The 26,890-nt window shown below is 61.3% G+C and overlaps 1 protein-coding gene and 1 long non-coding RNA gene across 2 annotated transcripts; one reads left to right on the top strand and one right to left on the bottom strand.

The window, feature by feature from the left end:
* Positions 1 to 1,563: 1,563 nt before the first annotated feature.
* On the top strand, positions 1,564 to 12,701 carry MOB3A (MOB kinase activator 3A). Its single transcript, XM_030336713.2, is given in 6 exon segments — positions 1,564 to 2,284; positions 6,814 to 7,096; positions 7,098 to 7,129; positions 7,132 to 7,359; positions 10,083 to 10,285; positions 11,549 to 12,701. Coding segments are annotated over 5 exon segments (651 nt in total). The 5' UTR covers positions 1,564 to 2,284; positions 6,814 to 6,938; the 3' UTR covers positions 11,579 to 12,701.
* Positions 8,793 to 26,434, bottom strand: LOC115528553. Its single transcript, XR_003973294.1, has 3 exons — positions 26,425 to 26,434; positions 25,352 to 25,359; positions 8,793 to 8,918 (listed from the first exon to the last, which is right to left on the bottom strand). It is a non-coding gene; the product is annotated as an uncharacterized LOC115528553 (long non-coding RNA).
* Positions 26,435 to 26,890: the final 456 nt, after the last annotated feature.

Here is a 26,890-nt window from a genome sequence, read left to right as displayed (position 1 = left end):
GGCTTCCCCTGCTGACCTGCGGGACTCTGCTCAATCGAAAGGGCCCCTTGAAACCTCAGGCGGAGGCCTAGAAGGAAGAGGCGCGGCTCCTGAGCAGACAGCCACCCCTGGTCTCTGTCACACGGTGCTTTCTGTCCCCGGGGGACACGGTTTCGTCCACAGTCCTTGTATATCTGCCTCTGTGGCGGGAGGGGCCCGGCGTCCGCGGGCGGCCCCAGTGCACCCAGCAACCCCCTTGAAGCCCAGGCAGTGGGTGCGGGAGTCCTGGGCTCACATCCCCGGCCCGCCCCCTGCTTGCCCTACGATCTGCCCTCAAAGCTCCAGGGAGGGCCCTTCCTGCCTCTCCAGCTCCTGGGGGTCACAGGCCATCCCGGGCATCCCTACGGCTTGCGACGCATCCACGGTCACATGGCCGACCTCTCCGAGTGTTTGTCCGGATTTTCCCGGTTCTCGTAAAGATGTGTGTCCTTGGATTTAGGGCCCACCCTCTCCGGTATGACTTCATCTTGACATCTGCAAAGATTCCAGTTTCCCACAAGGGCTCACTCACAGGTGCCAGTGGTTAGGGCTCGAACATCCGTTGGGGGGGACACGATTCCACCCGTGGTAGACGGATGGGGAGTGACTGCTGATGGGCAGTCTTTGAGGTGATGAGAACGTTCTGGAATTAGTGGTGATGATTGCACTGTTCTACGATCTTACTAAAAACCGTTGAATTGTACCTTAAGTTACTCACGTGTGACTGTATCTCAATTGGTTAAAACATAAAAGAACTACCAGGAGGGCGGGAGTATATAGAAACCCCTCGATGGCACCCGGCCTGGAGTTGATCTCTGCAAACCACTTCCTGCAGGACAAGTTGGGGAACTTGCCCCGAAAACAAGACATAGAGGGCTGGATGCCAGCAAAGCCGCGCACCCTGGGGGGGGCTGGGGGCTGGGGCCACCTTTGTGTGAGTCCCGCGGACGGCAGGTGCCTTCCCACTCAGCCAGCGGTGGGGACACTGAGAAGACAGCGCCGGGGGTGGTGCCTTTGACAGGACAGAGCCTGGGCTTCCAGCACCTTCCAGCCGAACCTCAGCGCTAGGGCCAGGAGCCGGGGTTTGCTGATCTGGAACATACGGGACCGCCTCTGAGGCTGGGGCTTGTTTGTCTGGAGCCCAGCTCCAGGGCAGGGTCCCCTTAGCGCAGCATGTCAGGGCCAGGGCCAGGGCAGGGTGTGGGGGCACCGGAAGGAAGCGGCAGGCCGCCGGCACTCTGGGCCTCTCGGGGGGGGGGGGGGGAGGGGGTGCTTAGAGGGACTGTGTTGTGTTTGGTTTTCCAGAAAAAAACGGGGGGGTGAGGAGGGTGTGGGTAGGGCGGGGAGTTTGTCGGCTTACCTTCCTCAGTCTAGAAGTTTCTGAGCGCCGCCACATCTCGTCTGTGGGAAGCACCAGGACAGCCCCCCGTAGCCCTTAGCACCGAATCCCCTGCCCCACCCTCCCCTGCGCCAACCGCGGAGGTGTTCCGGGAAGAGCTGGTAATGGGACCAGGGGCGGCGGTGGGGGGGCTTCCCGGGCACCCTGGGGGGCTGCCGCCCCTCGTCCGGGGGTCGGGAGGGGGGTGGCATGTGTTCCTGAGAGAAAGCTGTTTGCTTTTGAGGGGAATTCTACCATCAGGGAAGTTTTTTAGGAAATCATTGCTTCCACTTAAAAAACCTTCCCACTTCCTGAGAAGAGACCGAAAGCAGGCAGGGAAGCCCTGTAAGCCCCCCCACTGCCCTGTCCCGCCCCACCTTCCAGAACCATCCCCGTGTGCGTCTGGTCCGTGGCACGAAGGCGTGCAGACAGACCACCGCCCTGCGGTACCCCTGAGGCCGCGCTCCCATGTCACACGGCGTGCTTCTGTCCTGTGTCCCCAGGTGACAGGGTCTCAGCTTAAACTCCCAGAGCCATCCCCGGGAGGCCCCAGGTAAAAAGCGACAGCAGGGCACTGGCGGGCTGTGTTTCTCCTCGCCCCGGGATTGCTGTCCGGGGCGTAGCCTTAGCCGCGGGTGAATAAGGAGCCGGGGAAATCAGGCGACCCACAGGAGGGGCTGCGGTGGCCCCCGTCTGGCTGGACATAACCCCCACCCTGTCTCCTCAAGCGGAAGGGAGTCTGCAGGTTGAAGACAGACCTCGAACGAGGAAGTATCTAAGCCGCGTCGTCGGAGGAGCAGAAGGTGGCCCACAGGGGATTCTTGTCCCTTGACCTGTCCCCAGAGGGGCCTGAGAGCGGCCAGGTTTGCAGCGCGACCCCCCGGGCAGGTGTGCAGGCCGCTTGGGCGTTACTGGGCGTAGGCGGGGAGCGGGTTCCGCACCGGTGTGTCCAGCACGGGCCCACCAGGGGCGCACGGCCGTCTGACAGAGGGTCGGGGTGGGTGTGGCTGCGCCCGTCCTCTGAGGCGCCACCTTCCCACCGCCCCCTCCCGCTGGAACCAGGGAGGGTCGGCTGCCCCGGCCACACCGGTTCTTGTGCAGGCTTCACAGGGCCGCAGGGGGGACCGGCCCCGCCCGGAGGGGGCTGGCACTGGCTTTGGTTAGGCCGGCAGAGGGCCGAATAACGGAGAGGGGGCCCGCCGTGGCGGCACGCGGCCGGGCAGAAAGGGTGGTGGCTTCACCCACAGCCCAGGGGTCCCGCTCTGGCCCCTCCCCCTACCCGCCGCCAGGATGGAAACTCCGATCTAAGTAATCGTTAACCAGGCAGTACGGAGACATGGTCTTCTAATCCAGGGTCTCGCCCGAGGTGACTCGGCCCCCAGGGGACCCTGGTCACGACGGGGGCGGGGATGCCACCCACAGTGCCCCGGGGAGACCCGGTCGCCCCTGTTGGTGCCGCACTGCTTGGGGGTGACCGTAAAGCCGAATCCACCAAGGCGGCCGGGAGCGTCGATGGTGCCAGAGCCCCCGGGCCGCCCTGGGGAGGGAAGCAGACGCGCTTCTCGCTGTTGTCGCTCCGTGTCCTCATCAGAGCACAGGCGCCTCGAGCCACCGGCTGGGGGTCATCACGGGACCTCCCTCCTTCCAGTCGTCCCGGCACCGTCTACTCTCTGCGCCTCTCGGTGGCTGCTCCAGGCCCCGTGAGCGGGGTGACAAGCCGTGCCGGCCTCGGTGCGAGCGAACAGGGACGCTTCAGCCGTTTAGGGCCCCGGATAGAGGCCTGCCCGTGCCCCCCCCTTTCTCAGATAACATCCGCGTGCCTTACGCCCACTCATCGACAGCGCACAGCCCTGTGTCTTCAGTTCACAAGGCTGTGCAGTCACCTCCTCTGGTTCCAGAACATTCCATCACCCCATAGGAAACCCGGTCCCATCAGCCGTCACCCCCACTCCTCCCCCAGCCCCCACGAGTCCCCTCCCTGTCCCTGGATGGGCCTGTTCTGGATGTTTCACACCCCGGACTCACACCCCGTGTGGCCTCTCGTGTCGGGTTCCCTCCCTGAGCGTCGTGTGTTCGGGGTCCGTCCGCGGGGGGGGTGGGCGCCTCGCTCCTGCTCGCGGCCGAGGACTGTGCGTGTGCGGCGGACCCAGCTGGTTCACATGGTCACCTGTTGATGGACGTTTGGGTTGTTTCCACTTTTTGGTGAACATTATGAATTGCGCTGCCGCGAACACGCGTGTATGTTTCGCGTGCACGTGTGTTGTCGCCTCTTGCCTGTGGATCTGAGAGGCATCGCTAGGCTCCGGGGTAGCCCCGTGCTGGGCTGTTGTCCCCAGTGGTCGCTGCTTTACGCGCACACTGGCCAGGCCCGAGGGTTCCGGACTGCCTGTCCTCGCTGGCGCTGGTGACAGGCTTTGTGGTGATGGCTGTTGTCGTGGGAGTGCTGGTTTTTCCGTCCCTCTGACCCCGCCGTCTCCGGTCAGCTCTTCCGACCCTGATGCTCACCTTCTGTGTTTTGCGCGGTTCCTGTGCCTTGAGCGCGGCTCAGCTGGGCCCAGAGGAGTGGTGGGGCTTTGCCTGTCCACGCAGAGGGTGGGAGGCCTCGCCAGCCACGCCGCAGACAGGAAGGGCCTGGGCCCACGGTAGCCAGGCTGGGCTGCCGCAGTGTCGTCCGCAGCGAGTCACTGTGCCCAGGTCGTTATGAAACTCCGCAGGGCCTGTTAACTGGTGGCTCCTGAGTCTCCTGGGGCCCCTGCGGCAAGTGACCACAGATTCCGTGGCCTGGAGCCACACACCTCTGTCACCTCACAGTTCTGGAGGTCGTGAGTTCAAGTGGAGTGGGCAGGCTGGGCTGGAAAGTCCCTAACACCCAGGCGTGGGCAGGGGTGCCCCCCCCCGGGGCCCCAGGGAGCCCCCTTTCCCCCTTTTCTGGCTTTCAGAGGCCCCGCATCCTGGGCCGCGGCCCCTCCTCATCCTCCCGGCCAGCAGCACGGGGTCTGCCCATCTCTCTGCCTCCCTCTCATGAGGACCTCGCCAGGACGCTGGGCCCCTGGGGCACCCAGGGTCACCCCGCCTCAGGGGCCTTGACAGGGTCCTCTCTGCCACATGAAGTGACAGGTTCCCGGTCACAGAACCAGGACGGGGACGCTTTTGGAGGCCCTTATCCTTCCCACCGCCTCCTGCCCACTCACCAGGGCAGGGAGCCTGCTTCACACTCTTGCACGTCAGGTGCTGCCTCAGCCCCGGGAGCAGGCCCTGGGGACACACCGAGGACCAGGCCGACGCTGGCCGGGTGGGGCAGCTGTGAGCAGGCGGGAGGGTGGCAGCGGGGTCCCTCCATGTCTGCGCCGCCACCTCCCATCTGGCCCCCGGTGGCCGCAGAAGGACCAGCTCTCGAGGCTCTGCTTGGGTGCTGGTGCCCTTCAGCCGCGAGCCATCTCTCTTTAAGTCTCGTGGCCGAGAGTCCACACGGCCCACACCGCTCAGCTGGGGCTCCCAGCTCGGCCACAGCGGGCGCAGAGTCGGCCCAGTTCTGGCGAGGCAGGTGCGCAGGCCGCACGTGGCCCCAGAAATGCAATCGCCGGCTCTGGGGGCGCCTTGTCAGGGCCCAGGGTCCCGGGAGGCCTCTTCTTCCCACGTCCCGGCAACAGAGGGCCACAGGCGGGGTGGAGCCATGACAGCTCTAAGTGTTTGCTGGAGCCCAGGTGCCCCCATTGCCAGCCCGCCGTCTGGGTCACCCTCCCTGCATCCCGGGCCGCCGTGTGCACTCATCTCCAAGAGTCTGGGGACCCCTGCACCCGGACAGGTAGCGCCTGTGGTGCACGTTCTCTGCGGGGGCCGCCGTGGGGGCTGGGGGGTGAGTGGGGTCCCTGCAGAAGGGGGCTTGATGAGGGAAGCAGAGGCCAGAGCCATGTGGGCTGATGGCCAAAGATGTGACGCCCTGGAAGCCGGGAAAGGCGAGGACTCCCAGGAGGGCCGTCTCGGAGCTGGAGCCTCTAGAACTTTCTGATACCACGGTTGGGCTGTTAGGAGCCCTGATCTGTGGTACTTTCCTAGAGCCACGTGCTGGGTCTTGAGGGTGGAGTCAGAGGAATGAGCCCCCCCCCCCACAGTTTAAGTAAGGAGAGCTGGCGGGGGTGGGCATTTGCGGTGAAGTCGTAAACGGTTACTTGTTGTAGGCAGCAAATGGGAGGGATACGGGGGGCCGCAGGGCGGGGCCGCAGGGCGGGGCCGCAGGGGGGCCGCAGGGCGGGGCCGCAGGGCGGGGCCGCAGGGCGGGGCCGCAGGGCGGGGCCGCAGGGCGGGGCCGCAGGGCGGGGCGCAGGCGGGGCCGCAGGGCGGCCGCAGGGCGGGGCAGCAGGCGGGGCCGCAGGGCGGGGCCGCAGGCGGGGCCGCAGGCGGGCCGCGGGCGGGCCTGCACTTCCGCGTCTCCCCGTGCTTCCCCTTCTGCGCCTTCTGTCTGTGAACTCCGGCCCCGCCTGCCACTCTGGCACCCGGCCCCTCCCATCGCAGCCCGGCCTTCGCTCCCGCGACAGTGTGGGGTGATGGGCAGTGCCAGGCACAGCATGGTGACTGTGTCCCGCCTGAGCACCCGGCCTCACGTGCTCCATTGCGCTCTCTCCCACTCCCTGACGTGGGGCGTGTCCTGTCCCAGGTAACAGGACACGGAGCACAGAGAGAGGCTGGAAGAGTAGGGGGAGATAGGGCCCTCACCGCCCTGGGCAGGGCCGCGTCCCCAGAAGCCAGTGGCGCCCATCCTGGTCCCAGCTTGGACAGACAGGACCCAGACGGGCTCGTCGGGCCTCTTAGGCAGGCCCCGTGGGGCAGCTGTCCCCCCAGAATTCCCGTCCATCCATTGGGAGCGCGGTTTCTGCGCATGTCCTCAGGGTGGTGAGGTCTGCTCCCGGCCCTCTCCTGGCCCTGGCGGTGCTGGCCATCCTTGGTGCCCCCCCCTTGACCTCCATCCTCATGCAGCCTTCTCCCGTGTGTCTGCGTGTCCTTCTGCGAGGACAGCCGTCATCGGACCAGGGACACCTGGATAATCCGGGAGGAGCGCGTCCCGAGATGCTCAGTCACCTCCGCCAAGCACCTTTTTCCAAATAAGGTCCATTTGCAGGTCCCAGGGATGGAGACCTCCCTTCGCCCTTGGCCGCCACTGACCTGCTGCGGTCGCCGTTGGCCGCTGCGCGGCTTTGCACACGACCCCTCCCGCTGTACAGCGGGGGCTCCGCCAGCTCTGGCTCGTCGGGGGCTTTGCCTCAGCGCCTTCTGCCGAGGTGGCGGACCGTTGTGTCCACCGGCGCCCTCTCCGTGAAACTGAAAGCCACGAGTCTCGGGGGCCTCCCGATCCAGCCCCGTGTGCTTCCGAAAGAGGGTTTCCAGAAACAGATGACCCTTCTCCCCTTTCTGTGTTCCAGATCTCGGGGGAGGCCGGGGACGCCGCGAATCTCCGGTCCCCCGTCCCCGCGGCTGACCGCAGCGCCCTGCCCGGGGCCACTCTGCAGAGGCCTCTCCGGGGAGCACGGGCCAGGCACGGGCCACCATGTCCAACCCCTTCCTGAAGCAAGTTTTCAACAAGGACAAGACTTTCCGGCCCAAGCGCAAGTTCGAGCCGGGCACCCAGCGGTTCGAGCTGCACAAGAAGGCGCAGGCGTCGCTGAACGCGGGGCTCGACCTGAAGCTGGCCGTGCAGCTGCCCCCCCGAGGAGCTCAGCGACTGGGTGGCCGTGCACGTGGTGACTTCTTCAACCGCGTCAACCTCATCTACGGCACCATCGGCGACGAGTGCACGGAGCAGTCCTGCCCGGTCATGTCCGGCGGCCCCAAGTACGAGTACCGCTGGCAAGACGAGCACCAGTTCCGCAAGCCCACGGCGCTGTCGGCCCCCCGCTACATGGACCTGCTCATGGACTGGATCGAGGTGCAGATCAACAACGAGGAGCTCTTTCCACCCACGTGGGTGAGTCGGGCGGCCGGGCCGGGCGGGTAGGACTCGGCGTTCGTACGGTCGGCCCGTCTCGAGCGGGCAGTTCAGGGGCGTTTAGCAATATGTTCACAGATTTATGCAAGTGCCACAACTGGTTCTGGAACATTCCACCACCCTGAAAGAAGCCCCCTCCCCCAGCACCCCCTCCCCCATCACCCATGAGCCCCCTTCCTGTCCGTGGATGAGCCTGTTCTGGACGTTTCACACTCGTGGCCTCTCGTGTCTGGTTCCCACCCTGAGCGTCGTGTTCAGGGTCCGTCCGCGGGGCAGCGGGGGTGGGCGCCTCGCTCCTGCTCGCGGCCGAGGGATGTGCACGTGCACGGGGGACATGGTCGTCTGTGGACGTGCGCGTGCGCGGTGGGCACATTGTCTTTAAGTTGAGGACCCTGAGATGGGAGATGACTCTGGATCGTCCTGCTGCGGCCTGAGTGTCGTCACAAGGGCCCTTGTGAGAAGGAGGCAGAGTGAGATCCGACCTGAGAGACAAGGTGGCGCAGCAGCCGGGAAGGGGGGAGGGGTCGTGGGCTTCCAGAGGCAGCAAGGACACGGACTGACCCCGGAGCCTCCAGAGGGAACAGTGCCTCCAGCACCTTGACCAACAGCAGGCCAGCGACAGACTCGGAACTTGTGGCTTCCGGCATTTAAGCCGCCAGGCCGGTGATAGTTTATTACAGTGGCACCGGGAGACTCCCTGGGACACGGCTTCGACTGTCCCTACCAGTGTTGACACGGCATCCCCGAGCAGCAGCAGGGCAGACAGGTCTCAGGCCCGGCCTCCGGGACCCCCTCCGCGTGTGCACTCCGTCCGTCACTGTGGCCGCCAGCCCTGCTGGGACCCCAACAGGTTCCACCCGCTCCTTGGGGGGGGGGGGGGCGGCACCCTAGAGCTTGAGGCCCCAAGCCTGCCCCTCACCACGGAAGGTGACTCCTAAGCTTACCGAACAGGACACCGACGAGAGGCAGAGAAAAGTAACTTGGCAGGTGCCTCGCAGCCGTCCAGTGGGACCCTGAGGCCTCACGCAGGCCCTTGTGCTTCAGGCTCTCGGGGCCCCAGGCCCGTCCCACACGGTCACATCGGGTGGGGGTTCCGGCCTGGCCAGCGTCACCCTGAGGCTTGCAGGGTCCTGGCCAGGCAGGCAGAGGAAATGCTTCACGCAGAGTGGGGTCCCGTGTGCCGGGCTACCCCTGGGGCTGGGTTTGTGGCTTCGCAAGGGAAGGACGAGGTCCACCCTTCATCCCGGCTCCCGTGTGGGTTCCGTTCACGCTTGTGCGTCCGCTTGGGTCTCGAGCCACCAGCCTGTGCTCTTAATGTCGGACCAGGGGTTGCGCACTTTTCCTCGTGGGGACCAGTTGGTAAATCTCTCCGGCTTGGCCGGCCACACGGTATGTGTCTTGACGGCTCACATCTGCGTCATGGACCGAAAGCGGCTGTAGGCGGTCCATAAACAAACGGGTGCACCTGTGTCCCAGTGTCACTTTATTTCTAAGAGCAGACGGGGCCGGGTTTGCACCCCGCGGGAGAGTCCTCAGGAGATTCTGTGTCAGGCGCCCCCAGACCAGGCTACTTTAAACTGCCCCCTTCACCCAGGAGCGCCCTTGGCGGCTCCCGTCCTAGGACAGAGGCGCAGCGGGGGCCGGGGCGGCCTCACACCGGGCCCCGTGTGGGTTCAGTGCCGAGCCGGGCTCCCGGGGCTCCGTTTGTCCGCTTGCTGTGGGCCTCATGTTCCTTCTGAGCTTAAAGCCTCTTTCCACTACGAGGGGCCCCAGCACGTGGGGACTGCCAGCCCTCGAGGTGACCGTCCCACCGAGTGGCTTCCAGGGGCTTTCGAGGAAAGCATCTGCTCCGCAGGGACCCACAGACCGTCCGGTTTCACGTCCAGAGTCGAGGGACGGGGAACGTGCACAGGCCTCGGTGAGCCCGAGCAAAGCCTCCACAGAGTCGGCCGGGAACGGCCCGTTCACCACGCTCGGGCGCTTGCCCATGACCGAGGCCCATCGTTCCCCTGTCCCGAGAGGTCACCTGGGCCCAGATACAGGGGAGGGAGCAGGGCGGCACCCGGGACGCGCAGGGTCAGGCTGCACCGGTCACAGTCCGCTCGTAGAGAGCCTTCTCCCTCCCACTTGCCTCCGGGTAGAGGACAGACAGCCCCGTGGGCCCTGCGCGTGGGGCGCTGGCTGGCCGTCCCGCTCTCGCTGCGGCGCCGTCCTGAGAGCTTTCCCGCACCCGCATCCCGCACGCGCCGGTGTGTCCACCTGGGGACGTGCGCCCGGCACACGGGGCTTCCCGCAGGGCGCGGCGTCTCTGTGCGTCCTCTCCCTGGGCTGCTAGCCCCTCACGTCGGGGACGGGGGCCCCTCGCTCTTTCCGGTCCCGGGCACCCACCTGCCCGTGCTTGCTGCGCCCCGTCCGGGCCGCGGGAGGGAGGGGCGTGAACGGATGGGGGTGGAAGGGGCACGCGGGGGCGCCTGACGCGACCCACCGTGGCCCAAGGAAGCGTCGGTGACGGCAAGCGAGAGGAAGTGGTAAAGACGAACCGGGGTGGGGGCAGGAGGACCGGGAGCCCATCAGAGAGTCTGCTAAGGACAAGAGCCTCACCGGAAACTGCGGAAACTGCGCGGCGCCCACGGGCCGGAACCCAAGTGGGGTCGGGAAGGGGGAAGTGGGCCCCCGGCCCCCCTGAGCCTCTCGCCCCGCCCACAGGCACGCCGTTCCCCAAGAACTTCCTGCAGGTAGTGAGGAAGATCCTGTCGCGACTGTTCCGCGTGTTCGTGCACGTCTACATCCACCACTTCGACCGCATCGCGCAGATGGGCTCCGAGGCGCACGTCAACACCTGCTACAAGCACTTTTACTACTTCGTCAAGGAGTTCGGCCTCATCGACACCAAGGAGCTCGAGCCGCTGGTGAGCGGGCCGGGACTGGTGGGCGGGGGGACGCTGGGGTCCCGGGCTGGTCCGCAGGGCCCAGACCCCCGGCTTGGCGGCGGCCCCCGCGGCTCCACGGCCCGAAGTCAGCGGAGGGGAGCGGAGGGGGGTTCTCTGGGCTTGGGCCCAAATTTGTGACGCAGTGACACTCGAGTGGGCCGTTCGGGTTCCTGGCAGGCACACGGGACACCCCCCCCCACCCCCCCGGTCTTACTTTTGGTTCTGGCTGTTCCGTTCCCCTCACTGGTGGGCATGGCGGGGATGCGGCTGCCATGCCCTCGGGGACCCTGGGGAGGTGACCCTGCAAACACCAGCGGCCCGGTGGCCGGGCCCGGACATCCCAGTGTCCCCCACCCTTGTCCTCACTGCCTGGCTGGAGACCAAGCAATGATTTCTTTCTTTCTTTTTTTTTTTTAAATGTTTATTCATTTTGAGTTCGAGGCAGAGCTGGAACGGGGGAGGGGCAGAGAGAGAGGGAGACACAGAATCCAAAACAGGCTCCAGGCTCCGAGCCGTCAGCACGGAGCCTGACATGGGGCTCGAACCCACAGACCGTGAGATCGTGACCTGGGGTGAAGTCAGACGCTTAAAGGAGGCTCAGTTTGTTTGTTTGCTTGTTCATTTTAATGTTTACATATTTATTTTGAGAGAGAGAGGAACTGGGGGAGGGGCAGACAGAGGATCCCAAGTAGGCTCTGCCCGGTCAGCCCAGAGCCCAGTGTGGGGTTCGATTTCACGACCACGAGACGCTCACGACCTGAGCTGAAATCAAGAGTCGGATGCTCAACCGAGTGAGCCACCCAGGTGCCCCGATTTTTTTTTTTTTAGCTTCGTGCCCCGATACCCTCATCATTTCTCCCGTATCCATGCTTCCAGTTCTTTCTGGGGCCAGCGAGACTTCCCCAGGCTGTGTGCAAAGGACGTGGGCTGGTGCTGATCTGCCCGCCGCTCCTGCACACCGAGGCTCCCGGGGTCTTGCCGTGGTGCAGAACGTGGCAAGATGTCTTCGTGCCTTAGCGTGCACGCGTTGCCGCAGCCGCTCTCCCTCGACAACACTGCCTTTTTGGCCCTTCACAGAATGGCTTGGGCCGCCCCCCCCCCCAACCCGGTTATCTGTTCCGTTGTTCGTAAGGTTTGGTGTGAGATGAAGCCCGCGGGTCCCTTGAGACCGGATCTGCTTTTCTGGGGTGTGGTTTCTGTCCTTCTCGTCTCGATACCTGACGTCCCTCTCGTTCTTAACAGAAAGAAATGACTGCACGGATGTGCCACTGAGCGCCGCTCGGCCCTGCGGCCACCGAGGCAGTGCCCAGGGGACACTCTAGCCTGAGGGCCACGTCTCCGGAACATGGGCCCGTGCTTTCTAGAAAGCCCAGCAAGTGATCGGAGCTCCATGCTGTCGCGGCTACGCTGAGCGCCGGGGTCGAGTCCTCCCCGGTCCCAGATGCAGCAGCCGTGGGTCTGGCCACCCTGAGCCCGTCTCCCCTCGGCCGGCATTGAACTCGGACTCCGTGGCTGTATGTGTCGGGCACCTGGGAAAACCCACTGTGTTTGTAAAGCACTTGCGTTTGCCCAGTGGGCCCGCACGGACCTGTGCCCTGCGGGCAGCCGGCGCCTGGGAGCCCCGTGTCTGCTTCACGACAGGTACGACAGGGACCCCACAGCCTGCCTCCCGGCCCCCCCGGGCCCCTTCGTGGATCATGAAAGATACGATTTTTCTTTTCCTACACGTGAGGCTGCCTTCCCCTTTAGAAGAATATCCCCTCTCCCGTGTGGACAACACAGGATGAGTCCCCTGGAACCGCTCTCCTGGGCGGGATCTTTGAGTCTTGCCAGATGTTAGCTGTGGCCCTGTGTGGCTGTGGGATCCGAATCCCACCACTGTCTCCCACGGGCCCTGGGAGGGGTGGCCAGGGCCCCGTCGGGGGCTGCACCGAAGTGACCACGGGAAGCCCCGTTCTGCCCCGAGTTCGTGCCTCTGCTGCCCTACACATCCTCCGTGGCCTCTCGCCGTGGCTGCCCTTCCAGTGTGGACCGTGCCAACTCAGTACCTCTGGGTGTCTGGGATGCTCGTAGACGTGAGGGGCACCGTCACCCAACACCGAACAAGTGCAATTAACATGAGCTCGGGCCTCGGTCCTTCCGGAAGCCTCCGGGGCCCGGCTCAGGGGGGGGGGCCTGGCAAGACAGCCTCCCAGGACGAGGAAACTGTCCAGTCGAATGTCGCCCCTTCACATGCAAGACCACAGCCCAAACCGCAGAACCACTGTGCGCCCCAGGGTTTCCCAGCTGCTCCCGCCGTGCGGCCAGGCCGGGGACGGTGGCAGGGACCCTCTGCATCCTCCCGACCACGGGTGTTCCCACCCGAAGCATCAGAATAAATTGTGCACATTTTGTACCCGCGGCTGCTGGTGGTCATTTCCATTTCCTGGCGGGGGGGGGATGGAAGCCGGTTGTTGGACACATTCACGGCCACTGTCCCCAGGGTGCCCTCATCCCCAAGGGGCGAGGGATCCTAGATGTCACGATGGCCGGTGGCCCGCCAGAGTGCCCCAGATAGGTAAACAGACGCACAGGCTATGGGTGAAGTTAGGATTTCGTGGGGTGGTGAGGATGGAAGTCCCCGGAAAGCAGGCTGAGAACCGTGGGGAAGGCACGTGCTCTGTCCCCTGTTTCTGTTTCGTCAGTTGTCGCCAGTGCTTAGGCACAATTTTAACTCGCCTTTCTGTGCGGGAGAAGGAGCCAGAAAATGTTTGAACCCGCTGCAGCGTGATAGGGCAGAACCAGCCAGGAGTTTTCTGGGCAGCCAGCTCTGAGCAGACACCTGAGTCATTCACCCCAACTGCTCTTTCTCCTGTGCAAGATGGGGTCCCTCTCCAATGCACGTGCCCCGGTTCCGGGGGCCCCCAGGCGTGGGTCTCTGGCAAGTGGGAGCGGACGAAGGGGCGGTGGGTGGGGCTGCGCAGGAACCAGGGCAGGGCTGGCTTCTCGCCCCTAGAGGGCGTGCTGTCTCCGTGGGAATTGAGCGGCTTCTCGGGAATCACGTTATCTGGAAACCCCTTCTAAAGGAGCCATGGTCTCCTTACCCGTTGACTTTGCAAATGCGCCACAATTTCCAGAAACAGCTGAAAATTTGGGAGCTGCTATTGTCATTTGTAATCACCCCCAAAGATGTCCCCTTCCTGGTCCTGGGACCTGTCGCCTCATGGCACAGAGGGGACCTTGTCAAGGTCCCTGAGGTGGGATGACCCTGGGGTTCTGGGGGAACTGGCCCTGCCCACACCTGGGTGTAAGGACTTCTGAGCCCAGAACCGTCAGAGAACCATCGTGTGTGGCCTTAAGACCCCCCCTGCCTCGGGCTGCTGGGAATGCAGGGATCTGAGGCCAAACAGCGTGCGTGGTTCACGTCAAAACCCCAGAAGCTGTCCAGCCGGGAGAGGTAATGGGGGGCCAGGCGTTGGCATGGAAATCTGGTCAGACGGAGGGGAGGACGAGGGAGGGCACGGCGGGGCTGCTCGGACAAGACCGCTGGCCGAGCCCCCGCCTGGCCAGCGGGGACTCCTAGGAGTGGCGGGAATCTACATCATTCCCGCGGAAACGACGCAGGAGGCAGCCTCTGGTGTTCGTGAAGGACGTTCTGGTAATTCGGGAACAGCTGGGCGAGGCCACCCTCAGAAGATCAGGAGCCCCTGTCACTGGAAGTCGCCCCGGGGCGGGCTCTACCCCTCAGAACCCCCTCCTTAGTTGCACCAGCCCTCGCCAGAGGCCTCCCCAGGCCTGTTGCTTTGCAGCGATTTCCTGAGGTGGAAGCAAAGTCAAGGTGGGAATGACTTGGATCCTTTCTTCGTCCTAAAAGCCGACCGCGAAGTACCGGACCGAGATGCTGGTTCTGGTCTTGACCACCAAGTGGAGAGGCAGGTGGGGGCCACGGAGCGGGGGCAGGCCCAGGGTGATGCAGGCGGACAGGCGGTGTGGACAAGCCCAGGCACCCACCGTGCAGGTGCCCCATCAGTTAACCGATGCCTCCTGGTTGTTGCCGTGACTTTGGCGACAATAAATTCTCTAGTCAGATCTTTATAAATATCCCCGATTGTGGATACAGGTAAAATGCCAGGGTTGGTGTCTGTGTGTGTCAGAGGGCATTACCCTGGGGGACATTTTGATGAGTTGGGGAGTACCCTGCAGAAAGGGGGCACTAATTTACATCCTCATCTACACAGGTTCAGGGATCCCACTTCCTTACATCCTCCCAAAACTGGGTGTTAGGCCATGTGTCATTACCTATTTGATAGGAAAACACTCTCACTGCACGTTGACCATTTATATTGCCAATGTATATCCTTTGTCCTTTTTTCCATCGGAAAGTGGTCTTTTCTTATTGGTTTCTAAAAACTCTTTACATGTTGGGTGTAGAGACCCTTTAATAATACTTGCTTATAAAAGCTTTTTTGCATATAATTTGTCATATATGTTACACAAATTTCTCCTGGTTTCTTGTTTAACTTTGTTTATGATCGTTTCAACATATTTTTTTTTCTTCTCTTTACCAGCTTTCACATTTTCGGTCATTCTTTTTCCTCGACGTTTTCTGCCCTTAGTGACAAGCTTACAAACTTGGGCTGGGGAGGCCTTATGTAAATATTCACCTCTGTTTTCTCCTGGTTCTCATGGTTTTTCCTCTTTTTTTATTTTGTAGATGTTTATTTATTTATTATTTGTTCGGGGGCGGGGGGGCGGGCAGAGAGAGACAGAGAGAGAATCCCAAGCAGGCTCCGAGCTGCTGGCACAGAGCCTGATCGGGGCTTGATCTCACAAACTGAACCGTGAAATCATGACCTAAGCCAAAATCAAAAGTCAGACGCTTAATCCACTGAGCCACCCGGGCGTGCCGGAATTTTTATTTTTTAAATAACAAGGAACCCCTACTGCGGCACAGCGTGGCCCTTCCGCACAGATCAGGAGTGCTGTGTATTTACACGGGGCTCTTTCTGGGTCTTCTGGCAGCTGCCTCCAGCTCCAAATTTAATGTACCTTGTAAAGTTACAGTAATGGTTGTATCTGCCAATATAAATTCCTCGTTGTTGTTTTTTAATATTTTCTGGACCATTCTAAGTATAGATTGCCGATGGACTTTAAAATTCCTTTCAGTTCCAGAAAACTTGCTTCTGTGATTCTGGTGAAAATGGTTAATTTGCATAATAATGTGGTTCCAGGTTCATTCTGGAACATAGGTCGATCCCTGCGGTCCCGCGTATCTCTCCGTTTACCCCGGCCACACGCGTCCCTCTGTCATTTCCAGCACTCGGCACCTCTGCACACTGCATTTTCCTTTCTCTTTTCTTCATATGATTTTAAAAATTGAGGGGCGCCTGCGTGGCTCAGTCAGTTACGCATCCGACTCTTGATCTCGGCTCAGGTCATGGTCTCACGGTTCGTGAGGGTCAAGCCGCGTGTCGGGCTCCACAATGAGCATGGTGCCTACTGAAAAAAAATGACACACGTGACATACTCTAAAATTCGCCATTTTGGGGAATGCAAGCTGGTGCAGCCACTCTGGAAAACAGTGTGGAGGTTCCCCAAAAAACTAAAAAGAGAACTACCTACCCTACGACCCAGCCATTGCACTACGAGGCATTTACCCACGGGATACAGGTGTGCTGTTTTGAAGGGACACATGCATCCCCGTGTTTATAGCAGCACTATCGACAATAGCCAAAGTATGGAAAGAGCCCGAATGTCCATCGGCGGACGAATGGATAAAGAAAATGTGGTGTATATATATATACAATGGAGTATTACTCGGCAATCAAAAAGAATGAAATCTTGCCATTTGCAACTACAGGGATGGAAAGACAAATCATATGACTTCACTCATGTGAGGACTTTAAGAGACAAGACAGATGAACATAAGGGAAGGGAAGCAAAAATACTATAAAAACCGGGAGGGGGACAAAACGTAAGAGACTCATAAATATGGAGAACAAACTGAGGGTTACTGGAGAGGGTGTGGGAGGGGGATGGGCTAAATGGGGGAGGGGCATTCAGGAATCTATTCCTGAAATCATTGCTGTACTATTGCTAACTAACTGGGATGTAAATTTAAAAAAATTAAAAATAAAATTTAAAAAAACTTAAAAAAAAGAAAAAAGAAAAATTCGCCATTTTAAAGTACGCAATTCAGTAGTTGTTAGTGCACTCAGAGTTGTGCGACCATTAACATCAAATTCTTGAATATTCCATCACCCTAAAAAAAAACAAAACTGTCCCTATGAGCTGTGACCCCCATCCCACTCCACAGCCCCTGGCAACCATGATCCACTTTCCGTCTCTGTGGATTTGCTTGTTCTGGACATTTCATATCTGCACGTTTCTTTTAAAGTTAATTCCCAGTTATTTTTGGTTGTTACTATGAATGTTTTTCCATGACGTCCTTTTTCCCATTGTACTTTCTAAATGATTATGTCTGACATATATAGGAAGCCTCTTGTTTTTGGAACTGATTTAGTAACTGGCTTCTTAAATTTTAAGTTGATTCTCCTGCAATTTCCAGAGATTCACATCTGCAGACGATGTTAATTGGATCTATTCTTTTTTTTTTTTTTTTTTTTAAAGACTTTATTTTTAAGTAATCTCTACACCCGACACGGGGCTCAAACTCATAGCCCCAAGATCAAGTCACATGCTCCACCGAATGAGCCAGCCCGGTGTCCCTGAATATATTCATGTTTTTAAGGCCAGAATCCGTAGATACTATTTCACAGATGATGATATTGGCAAAATTAAGTTCAATATGCTTATACGTACACACATACGTTTGTATACGTACACGCACATAGTTAGCCACTAATAAAATGAAAACTAATATATATCCTTTCAGATTAGAGAGACAAAGACAGGATAAACATCATCTACAAAAGAACGAAAATTCGGAAAACAGCAAGGATGAATACTTTAAAGCAAGGGCCCAAGACTAGCTCACGACAAAATTAAACACATCAGTCACCGATCAGGATTGGCTACATGGAGCCCGCTGTCCGTTTTTGTAGATAAAGTTTTATCGGCACACGGCTCCGCTCATTCATTTGCCTGTGACCTAGGGGGCTCCTGCGCTACGGTGGCAAAGCCAAGCGGCTGCACAGGGACCCCTAGCCCCACAGAGCTGAAAATAGCCACTACCGGCTCGAACGGAAGTTTGCCATCGCCCGATGCCACAAGAGACACAGACTGATTCTCCCGCGAACACAGAAGAACCTCACGTCAGACTCAAACCAAAATCTTCACACTTTGTTCTTTCGAAATGGACACACAGTGATGATGGGGGCACAACTCTGAGCATCCGACAGCCCCGAGCTGCGCACTTGAAATGGGAGGAATCTCGGGGCGCCTGCGTGGCCCGGTTGGTTGAGCGTCCGACTTGGGCTCAGGTCGTGATCTCGCGGTCCGTGAGTTCGGGCCCCGCGTCGGGCTCTGGGCTGACAGCTCGGGGCCTGGAGCCTGCTTCGGATTCTGCGTCTCCCTCTCTCTCTGCCCCTCCCCTGCTCACGCTCTGTCTCTCTCTCTCTCTCTCAAAAATAAGTAAACATTAAAAATTTTTTTGTTTTAAATAAAGTTACTTTTCTTTTAAGTGTTTTCACCCGGAGGCTCACCTGGGGATGCACCTGCTTGAGGTCCCGTGGTTGTCGGCAGAATTCGGCTCCCGGCAGTTACAGGACTGAGGGCTTCGGTCTCTTGCTGGCTGTGGGTCAGAGGCCACCCTCCGCTCCCTGCCCCATGGGCCACTTCAACACGGCCTCATGCTTCATCAGAGCCAGCAAGAGAGAGACTGGGCCCGACGAGTAGTTGCAGCCGTTCGTCCCAAGAGACAGTACTGCTGGAACATTCTAGATGCTTCCTCCTGCACCCACCTGGGGCGAGTCTCTCTAGACGGGGGGCTGCCTTCCCCTCCCCCACCCCCACCCCCAACGACGTTCAGGGCTGGATCCTTCTCTGGAGGGCGTCCTGGGCAGTGTGCGGTCAAGCAGCATTTCTGCCCCCGCCCCTTCGATGCCAGGAGCCCCCAGTGCGATGACCACAGAGGTGCAGACGTGGCCCCTGCCTGGACAAGGTCCCCTGGGGCAGAACCACCGCCAGATACAAAGGCTGTAGGGGACGTTCCTGACCCGGGGTGCCGGTGCCTGCCGCGTCGCTGGGGAGCCCGGAGACCGCAGTCGACGTCACACCCTCCCAGCCATGTCTCTGCGCACACGATCCGACGTTTCTTGTGAGCGAGGCGTTTTCTCGAATGCCTGGTCTCCTGTTGCCAATCGTGTTCAAAAGCGCGGTCCGGTGCTCAGCTCTCGATCTGCAACGTGGCAGCCTCTCACGCGCCCGCTGGCCTCTTCCGCGTTCACGCAGATCCTTGCCTGCGGTGACCCGCCGCGGCCAGGAAACGTGCCAGGCGCTGGCCGGCACTTGTGGTCATCTGCTGTGCGTCCCATCCGGGTTAGCAGGGCAGCAGGCGGCCCTTCGCGCCCGCCCAGTGCTGTCAACCCCTCGTCCCCGGTCACCACGCGCCATCACAAACCACCACCGCGCTGGCTTCTGTCGTGGTCAAACATCTCTACTGAGGTGTCACTGACATGCCATACAAGTCACCCAGTCGAGGTCAACGGTTCGGTGGCATTTGGCACATTTGCGAAGTTGTGCAATCATCACCTCTATCTAGCTCCCGAACATTCTCACCTAACAGAAACCTCATCACCACCCGCCGGCACCCCCGCCCCCGGCCCCGGGCCCCCACGAGTCCCCTTCCCGTCCGTGGATGGGTCTGTTCTGCACGTTTCACACACGTGGACTCACACCCCGTGTGGCCTCTCGTGTGTGGTTCCCTCCCTGAGCGTCTCGGGTCCGGGTTCCGTCCTCGGGGCGGCGGGGGTGGGCGACTCTCGCGCCTGCTCGCGGCCGAGGGACGTGCGCGTGCGCGGTGGAGGCACCTGAGGGGCGTGCGCGTGCACGGTGGACACGTCACGTGCAACTGTCAGACGTTGGGGCTGTTGTCACCTCTGCTGTCCCCAGCCACAGCAGAGTTTTGTGCAGGTCTGCTGTTTTGAAGCCACTGTTTACACTACACTCTGCTGACCTTCCGATGGCACTGCCGGTCACCACCCAGGGAGGGGGGTGCGTTCCTAGATATTTCTGGAGCCATCTGCCCTTCTTTCCAAAGACAGTGGATGAAAAACAAAACCAGCTGCTCGGCTCTGCCCCTCCCTGCTGTGGGCCTCCCGTCCCTAGATGGGGATGCCGTCCGCAGGAAGGCCACCAGGGACGACAGCCTGGAGACAGCTCTGTCTGTCCCTGGAGGGGGGGGGGCTGGTCCCCGCCACCTTGCCGCCCAGCCCCAGGCCTGTCTGAGCTTCCGTCAGATGCCGGGTTGACCTGGATTTCACACTGGTGACACTTGGCACTCTCCAGCACTTTGCTGGAAAGTGGCGATATAGTCAGGTGGCCACCCTGTGTCCCCCGCCCCGGGACCTCCACCCGGGACTTACCAGCTTGCTGATTTTCCCTCTCACTGGGCACCGGACCCCCAATCCTGACCTCAGTGGGGGATGGGTACAGGGCTGGCTGGGACCCCACAGCAAGGTCCCTGGTCCGTCACGACACAGGAGGTGGCCATGAGCCCGGGGTCCCGGCAGACACCCTGCATCTGCTCGCCCCGCGGCCCTTTCTCCGCCGTCCAGCCCATTTCCTCTCTTTGTGTGAGCAGATCTTCCTGACTGTTCTCTGCTCGGCTCTGGGAACAGCTGTGAGTTCCAGCCACCTGGCCAGGCCAAGGCCAGAACAGGCATTTTGGAGGGAGTCCTGGAGGAGTCCAGAGCAGGGGGACCCCACCGCACCCTCTGTCGAATGAACGTACTCTGTCAGTCCAGTCTCCAGAAGCTTCCAGGGAAGATGTGCTGCTTTGTCACAGCAGCAAGGGGAGGCTGGTGCAGGCTCATCCCTAAGGATCAGCCTGGGGGGAGGGCACGGTGCCCTGGGCCCCTGTAACATACCACCAAAACTTGGTGCCTTAAAACCACACACATTCTGGGGCACCTGGGTGGCTCAGTCGGTTGAGTGTCCGACTTCGGCTCAGGTCATGATCTCACGATCCGTGAGTTTGAGCCCCGCGTTGGGCTCTGTGCTGATGGCTCAGAGCCTGGAGCCTGCTTGGGATTCTGTGTCTCCCTCTCTCTCTGCCCCTCCCCAGCTCACGTTGTGTCTCAAAAATAAATAAACTTAAAAAAAAAAGAAATTACTTAATAATAGTGGTGTGCTGGGGCGCCTGGGTGGCGCAGTTGGTTAAGCGTCCGACTTCAGCCAGGTCACGATCTCGCGGTCCGTGAGTTCGAGCCCCGCGTCGGGCTCTGGGCTGATGGCTCAGAGCCTGGAGCCTGTTTCCGATTCTGTGTCTCCCTCTCTCTCTGCCCCTCCCCTGTTCATGCTCTGTCTCTCTCTGTCCCAAAAATAAATAAACGTTGAAAAAAAAAATTTTTTTTTAAATAAAAAAAAAATAATAGTGGTGTGCTTTCTTTTTTAAATTTTACTTCATTTTGAACTAGTTCTAAACAAAATTTGCAAAACTGAGGGTTTCCAGGTACCCCCACCCAGTTTCCCCTAAAGCTGACATCTTACATGGCCAGGGAACCAGGCTCAAAGCAGGTCATCCCAGGTAGTGGTGTCCAAGGGGGCTGAGGTGAGGGTGATGCAGGGACAGGAAGGAAGGCCACCAGGGGGGGACTGGGTCCACCCCCCAAAGCCTGACATGCACCAGGGCTCTGCCGTGTTGTCCTTCTCCCCAAATCTGTGGGTCCTGCCACCTCTCCAGATGCCAGTCCCAGTGTTTGAGAGCAGCCTCGGCAGGGGCCCTGGCCGCAGACATCTCCAATCCCTGAAGGCCACCTCGGGGGACACTCCAAGCTGGGGACACAGAGGCTGGTGAGTGGTTTGGGGTAACACTTCAGCGGCTGTCTGCACCCAGGATCAGCCAATGTCACTGCTTACCCCTGATTTGTATTTTCATTGACCTGGACCAGTTGAGAGAAAGGAGGGCCGGTCCAGGGTGGAGGGACACTGTGGCCATGGACACCGGCCCTCAGAGCCCATGGGGACCAGATGTTCACCACCACCCCTTTGTTTTCCGCTGTCGGATACAGGGCTGGAGGGGATACTGTCGGAGACCTAAAGCCCAGGGGAACCAACCTCCCGAACCCTGCAGGTCAGGAAGGGGTCCTTGTAAAGGCAGTTTCCTGGCCCCAGGATTAGAAGGGTGGGCGCAGGGGCCCAAGCCTGGGGACAAATAAGGTTCCCAACTGCGGTGTGGCTTTCTGAGGGCGTGCTTGCCCTAAAGCCGAGGAGCTTGGGTGATCCTCATGCCGGAGGTGCCTGAGGTCTAGGTGCACACCGTGGCGCCGCATAAATGCGGGGGTTCCCTTCCAGGGAGCAGCGGACTCTGGACGCTCCGTTCACGTGCCTCTGATATGCGCACCTGAGGAAACTGAGGCACAAGGAGACACCCCCCCACACACACACCCCGGGGCCGGCCCTCCGACCCTCACCTTGGGGTCGCGCCCTCGGGGCAAGCAAAGCGGGAGAGATGTGTGCGGTCCCTTTAAAAGGAGCGCGGCCCTTCGTGCGCGACCCTGAGGAGAACAATCCCATTGGCTGAATTGTGGGGCTCAGCCACGCCCCCCGCGCTCAGTCCTTGGAATCCTATTGGCCCAGCTCCAGGGCCCATCTTCCACACCCAGGGAGCCTGGGCACCGCGCCAGGCTCGGTGACGCAAACCCGTTGCCCGGCAACCGCTCCCGCCTCGGGGCAGAGGGGCCCAGCGCCGGAACCAGGGCGCAGGCGCGGCCGCAGCGAGTTCCCCTGGCGAGCGGCCTGGACTCCGGAGTCCACCCCGCCCGCCCCTGTCGGCGCCCTCGCCCCCCCCCCCCCGCCACCCCGGGGTCCCGACGTGCGGATGAGCAGGAGGAGGGACCCTGGGGGCGGCAAGCCCGGCGGGGGTCACGGCGTGGGAACGGGCTGGGCGCCGCGGGCGTCAGGCTGCAGAGGGCGAGGAGGGTCCAGAGGCGCCGGGTCACAAGTCCCGCAGCGGATACGCTCGAGCTTTTAGCAGCATTAGCAAATCCAACCCTGGGGGAGGGCATTCCCGGAGGCTGGAGCCGGGTCCCTGCACCAGCCGCTTTCGGCCACAGGCACTGGCCCGGAGTCCAGACTTCCAGGCCCCTCCTGCCTCCTGGACACATCGCCACTGTCCTCCGCCCTCTCGGCCAGGTTTGCCTCCTGCGGGCCTGGCTGGACCTGCCTCACTGTGCTCATCTGCAGAATGGCAACGCCAGGCGTCAATGCCTGTGTGAGCCTCCCAGGACTACTGTAAGAATTACCAGATCCAGGGGCTTAAAATGGCAGAAATCTATTCTGTGACACTTGTGGAGGTCGGGAATCCCACACAGGACTCGGGCTAAAAGCCAGGTGAGGGCTGTTTCCTCCCGAAGGCCCAGGAAGACACGTCTCCCCGCCCCCCCCCTCCCCGGCAGCTTCTCCCTCCGTCACCGCCAGCAGCAGCGTGGGGTCTGCCCACCTCTGCCTCTGACCCTCTGCCTCCCTCTCGGGAGGACCTCGTGAGGACTCTGGGCCTCCTGGGAACCCAGGGTCACCCCCACCTCAGGGGCCTTAATCTCATTTCGCAAAGTGCCTTCTGCCGCTAGGGTTCACGGCCACAGACAGGTTGCTGGCAGTCGGGCAGGACGTGTTTGTGCTGTCACTCCGCTGACCCCAGGGCGTGACTGAGCTTTCTGAGGCATGGAGCCAGCTCTGCCTTCTGCCTGGCCCTAGGAAGAGGGGAACCTGTGTGTCACTAGGACATGCAGAACTCAGTGCCCCCCCCCCCCGCCTCCCCAGGCCTGGGACCCAGACTGGCCAGGAGCAGCCCCAAGGAAGCAGCCTCCAGATGGTGTCTGGGGTCAACCGGCAGGGAGAGGCCCTGGGCTGCAAGAGGGTTTGGGGCAGGTGACCTGAGTGGTGTGGCCTGGCCGGGCATGCGATGTCCCCCTGCATCTGCTGCCCTCTCCCTCCCTAACCTACCACCCTTTTTGTGCTCCCGTGGCCTGGCTTCCCAGGACCTGCACACACGCCCGAAAGCTCCCCACCCTCCTCAAAACCGGGGGCTCTCGTACATGATGCCCCAGGTTATCGTCGGAGAGGTCAGCTGGGAGTGGGGGCCCCGGATTCCCCAAGAGCCACCTCCAGTGCCTTGGAGGACGGGGCGGAGAGGAAACAAGATGACAAGCCAAGGGCCCCATCGTGGGTCACTAGGGCAGAGTGGTGGCCTTTGGCCATCTGCTGGGCCTGCCCTGCCAGCCCCCAGTCCCCACCTTGGGGACTTTCAATGACTGACCCCCCAAGACACCACACGCGCCGCCCGTGGCTCCCGGAAAGACGCCCTCGGCCAGAGACACCCACAGTCAGGCCGGCAGCCCAGAACTCCTGGCCACGCCCACCCCTGCTTTCCCTCCTCCCCGCCCTTCCCCCACCCTCACCGAGGCCGGCGGCCCTGGCTCGGTCCCCAGGACTGCTGAGCCACCGGAATGGAGCGGGCCGTGAGTCAGTCAGCAGGAAGGGACACTTACAGCCACTTGCATCAGATGTTCCTGCCGCGTGGTCCCACAACCTTCTAGAAGCCCCAGCTCGTGACCCTCGCTTTTCTGGGGATCTCCTCGGGCTTGGGGTTCCCGTCCATGGGGGACCAGACAGATGGGAATGGGTGGAGAGGGTACAGGCTAGGCTGGGCACCAGCCTGGGACTCTAATTCCACGAGTCCCCTACCCCCACTGCCATACTTACCCCAACTCTCAATCCTGATCCCAGCACCCTGGTCCTCCTTTGAGGCTGCACTGGGACCCAGGTGTCCCACACCAGCTCAGGGCTTTAAGGCAGCCCTCTGTCCCCTCTGAGTCTCAGGGGGCCCAGCTCTGAGCAGGAGAGGGAGAGGCCGGGGCCGTCCCCCAAAGGCACTGCTTGTGAGCACACTGGAGCCATCCCAGACATGCCCCACGCCACCCGGCCCCGGACACAGGCCCCGTCTTCTCTCCGGCGTGTGCACACCAGCAGGTGCATGGGCCACGCACCTCCACCCGGCTCCCACGCCCCACACAGACCCAGGCTCGTTGCTTCTCTAAACGTGCACAGACAGACCTACACACCCCAATCTGGTCACACTCACACATGCTCACACCAGACCCGCGCCTTGTTTGTAATGCCGGGGGGGGGGGGGGGGGGAGAAAGGTCTTTGCCGTTGCCCCCTGGTAGGGTTGTCAGGTAAGCTACAGGACCCCACCGTTACCAAGTTCAATTTGAATTTCAGAGAAGTGATGAATAAGGTTTGGGATATCTGTATGCGCGGGACTCTCTCTGAAAAGTATTCATTGTCTCTCCGAAATCCACATTTAACTGGGTGTTCTGTAATTTATTGGCTAAATCTGGGAGCTCTGCCTGCTGGGATGTGGAGGCCCTGAGTTCCCGGGGCTCCCCCAGGCACTGCCCAGGAGGTGAGCACCCAAGCCCCCGCAGGGGCCCAGGGCTCAGGCCAAGGAGGGGGTGGTCAGAGGGGAGACCACTGAGCACAGAAGCTTGCCTCCTGGCTCAGAGGAGGCTGGCCGAAGCAGAGACCCCAAGGATGGAAGTCAGGACCTGCCTGCTGTCTCCTCTGTGGTGTGGGGGAGAGCCCACATACGGCGTAGGCTGAGAGTCACCCCGCAGAAGCGAGGGGCTTCTCAGGGGCCTGGCTGGGTGTAGACTCTTAGAAAGAGCAGAGTCCCTGCACCTTTGGTCTAAGCTTTGCCAAGCCAGCTTCATGACTGCGGCGGGAAAGGGGGTCAGCACCCCCCTCCTTGAGCCCCTAGGGAGCCACAGGGGTGGCTGGAATAAAAAAAAAAACTGCATGGGGAGGTGGGGGCGGGGAGGGGAGGGGGAGGCCCAGGAACCAGGGAATCATTTCCCGCTTGTCCTCCTTTTTCAGGCCGGTACCTGCGGCTCTGGGAGCCTCAAAGTAGCCCCTGGGCCCCCAGGGCTGTCCTGAGCCCCCCTCCCAGGCTCTGGCAACCCCCTCGGCATCTGGCATCGGAGGGGTGGGAAGCGGTGTTGCCCTGGGCCCTCCCTGTCCTGCCCACCAGCTGTGTCTGTCCTTTGCCTCGGCTGGGACTGCACCCTCCCCCGCGCACCAGTGACAGTCACCAGGAGCTGGGCAGGTGTGAGGAGCAGGGGCCAGGACATCGTCTTCCTGCCCTCACCTGCCTGGCAGATTCCTTCCACCCCCAGAGGAGGTCAGAGGCGGGGAGCGGGACCCCTGGGGGTCCAAGAGGAGGGAGGCAGGGTGGCTGGCAGGTACCTCCCAGCCCTCTCTCTCCCTCGCTCCCTGGCCCCCGGGCACCCGGCACCTCTGGGACCTCAGCCCATAAACAGGGCCTCCTCCAGGAAGATGGTAGGCTTTGGCTGTGGGGATCTGTGGGGCTGGCCCACAGCAGGACAGGGCCTAGCCCGAGAGCCTGCAGGCTGGGCACAGGCGCCCCTCCCCTTCCTACATTCCCCCTGCCCATCCCTATGGCCACCAGTGCAGGCCAGGCTAGGGCCTGCATAGCACAGGCACCCACAGGCACCTGTACCGACGAGGTTAGGCCCGGCTCTCAGACCCAGGGGCTCCGGCATCTCTGCGGGGGGGAGGGCGGGCGTCTCTGACCTGACCTGCTCAGGGTATGTGCGTGAACTGATTGAACATACCCCTATGCAGCCCGGGGTGCGCACAGAAGCCTGCACGTGTGTGCGCGTCACGCATGGCCCCCACCCGCTTAGGGGGCCCACCGTGTGCATCGCGGCCCTTCCCAGCGTTCACACAAGTGTGTGCTCCCCTCGCGGTCCCCACCTTCTCACACACGGGGCAAGGGACTGCAGGACTCAGCAGGGGACACTGGTGATGTCTGGGGACACTTGTGGCTGTCATAACTCGGGGCATGCTCTACATCAAGTGGGAGGGCATGGACGCTGCTCAACACCCCGCAGTGCCTAGGACGGCCCCCACGAAGAATGACCTGCCACTACGTCACTAGTACTGGGGAGACCTGCTGGAAAGACCCCAGAGGCAGGGCCATCGTCCTGTCTGCCCACCTACAGCCTGGGGCCCACAAAGGGACCACCTGTCTGGGCTGTGTGACGCTGAGGCAGCTTGTCTGAACGGTGCCCAGTGCTGGGCCTGGCTGCTGGCTGTGGGAACAAGTCTGTCCCCACTGGCCAGGCTCCAGGATCGGCCACCAGGCCCTGAGCGTGGCTGCACCTGGGAAGATGGCCCCGGGGCGAGGCCTTCGTTCATTTCCGTTCCCCGAGGTCAGTGTGAACGGCAACCCCACACAGGTGCACACGTGAGGGAGGACGCAGCTAAACACCCACACTGGGGTATAGACCGACTTTCCTGTCCTGGGCTGAACCACGTTCCCCAGAAAGATACGTCCACGACTCAACCCCTGGAACCCGTGAATGTGACATCTGGCGACAGGGTCTTGGCAGGTATAACTG

Source organism: Lynx canadensis, chromosome A2 (genome assembly GCF_007474595.2).
Source record: "Lynx canadensis isolate LIC74 chromosome A2, mLynCan4.pri.v2, whole genome shotgun sequence".
NCBI classification, from domain to species: domain Eukaryota; kingdom Metazoa; phylum Chordata; class Mammalia; order Carnivora; family Felidae; genus Lynx; species Lynx canadensis.
The sequence above is the reverse complement of the archived record's forward strand: the minus strand, read 5'-3'. Positions and strand labels throughout refer to the sequence as shown.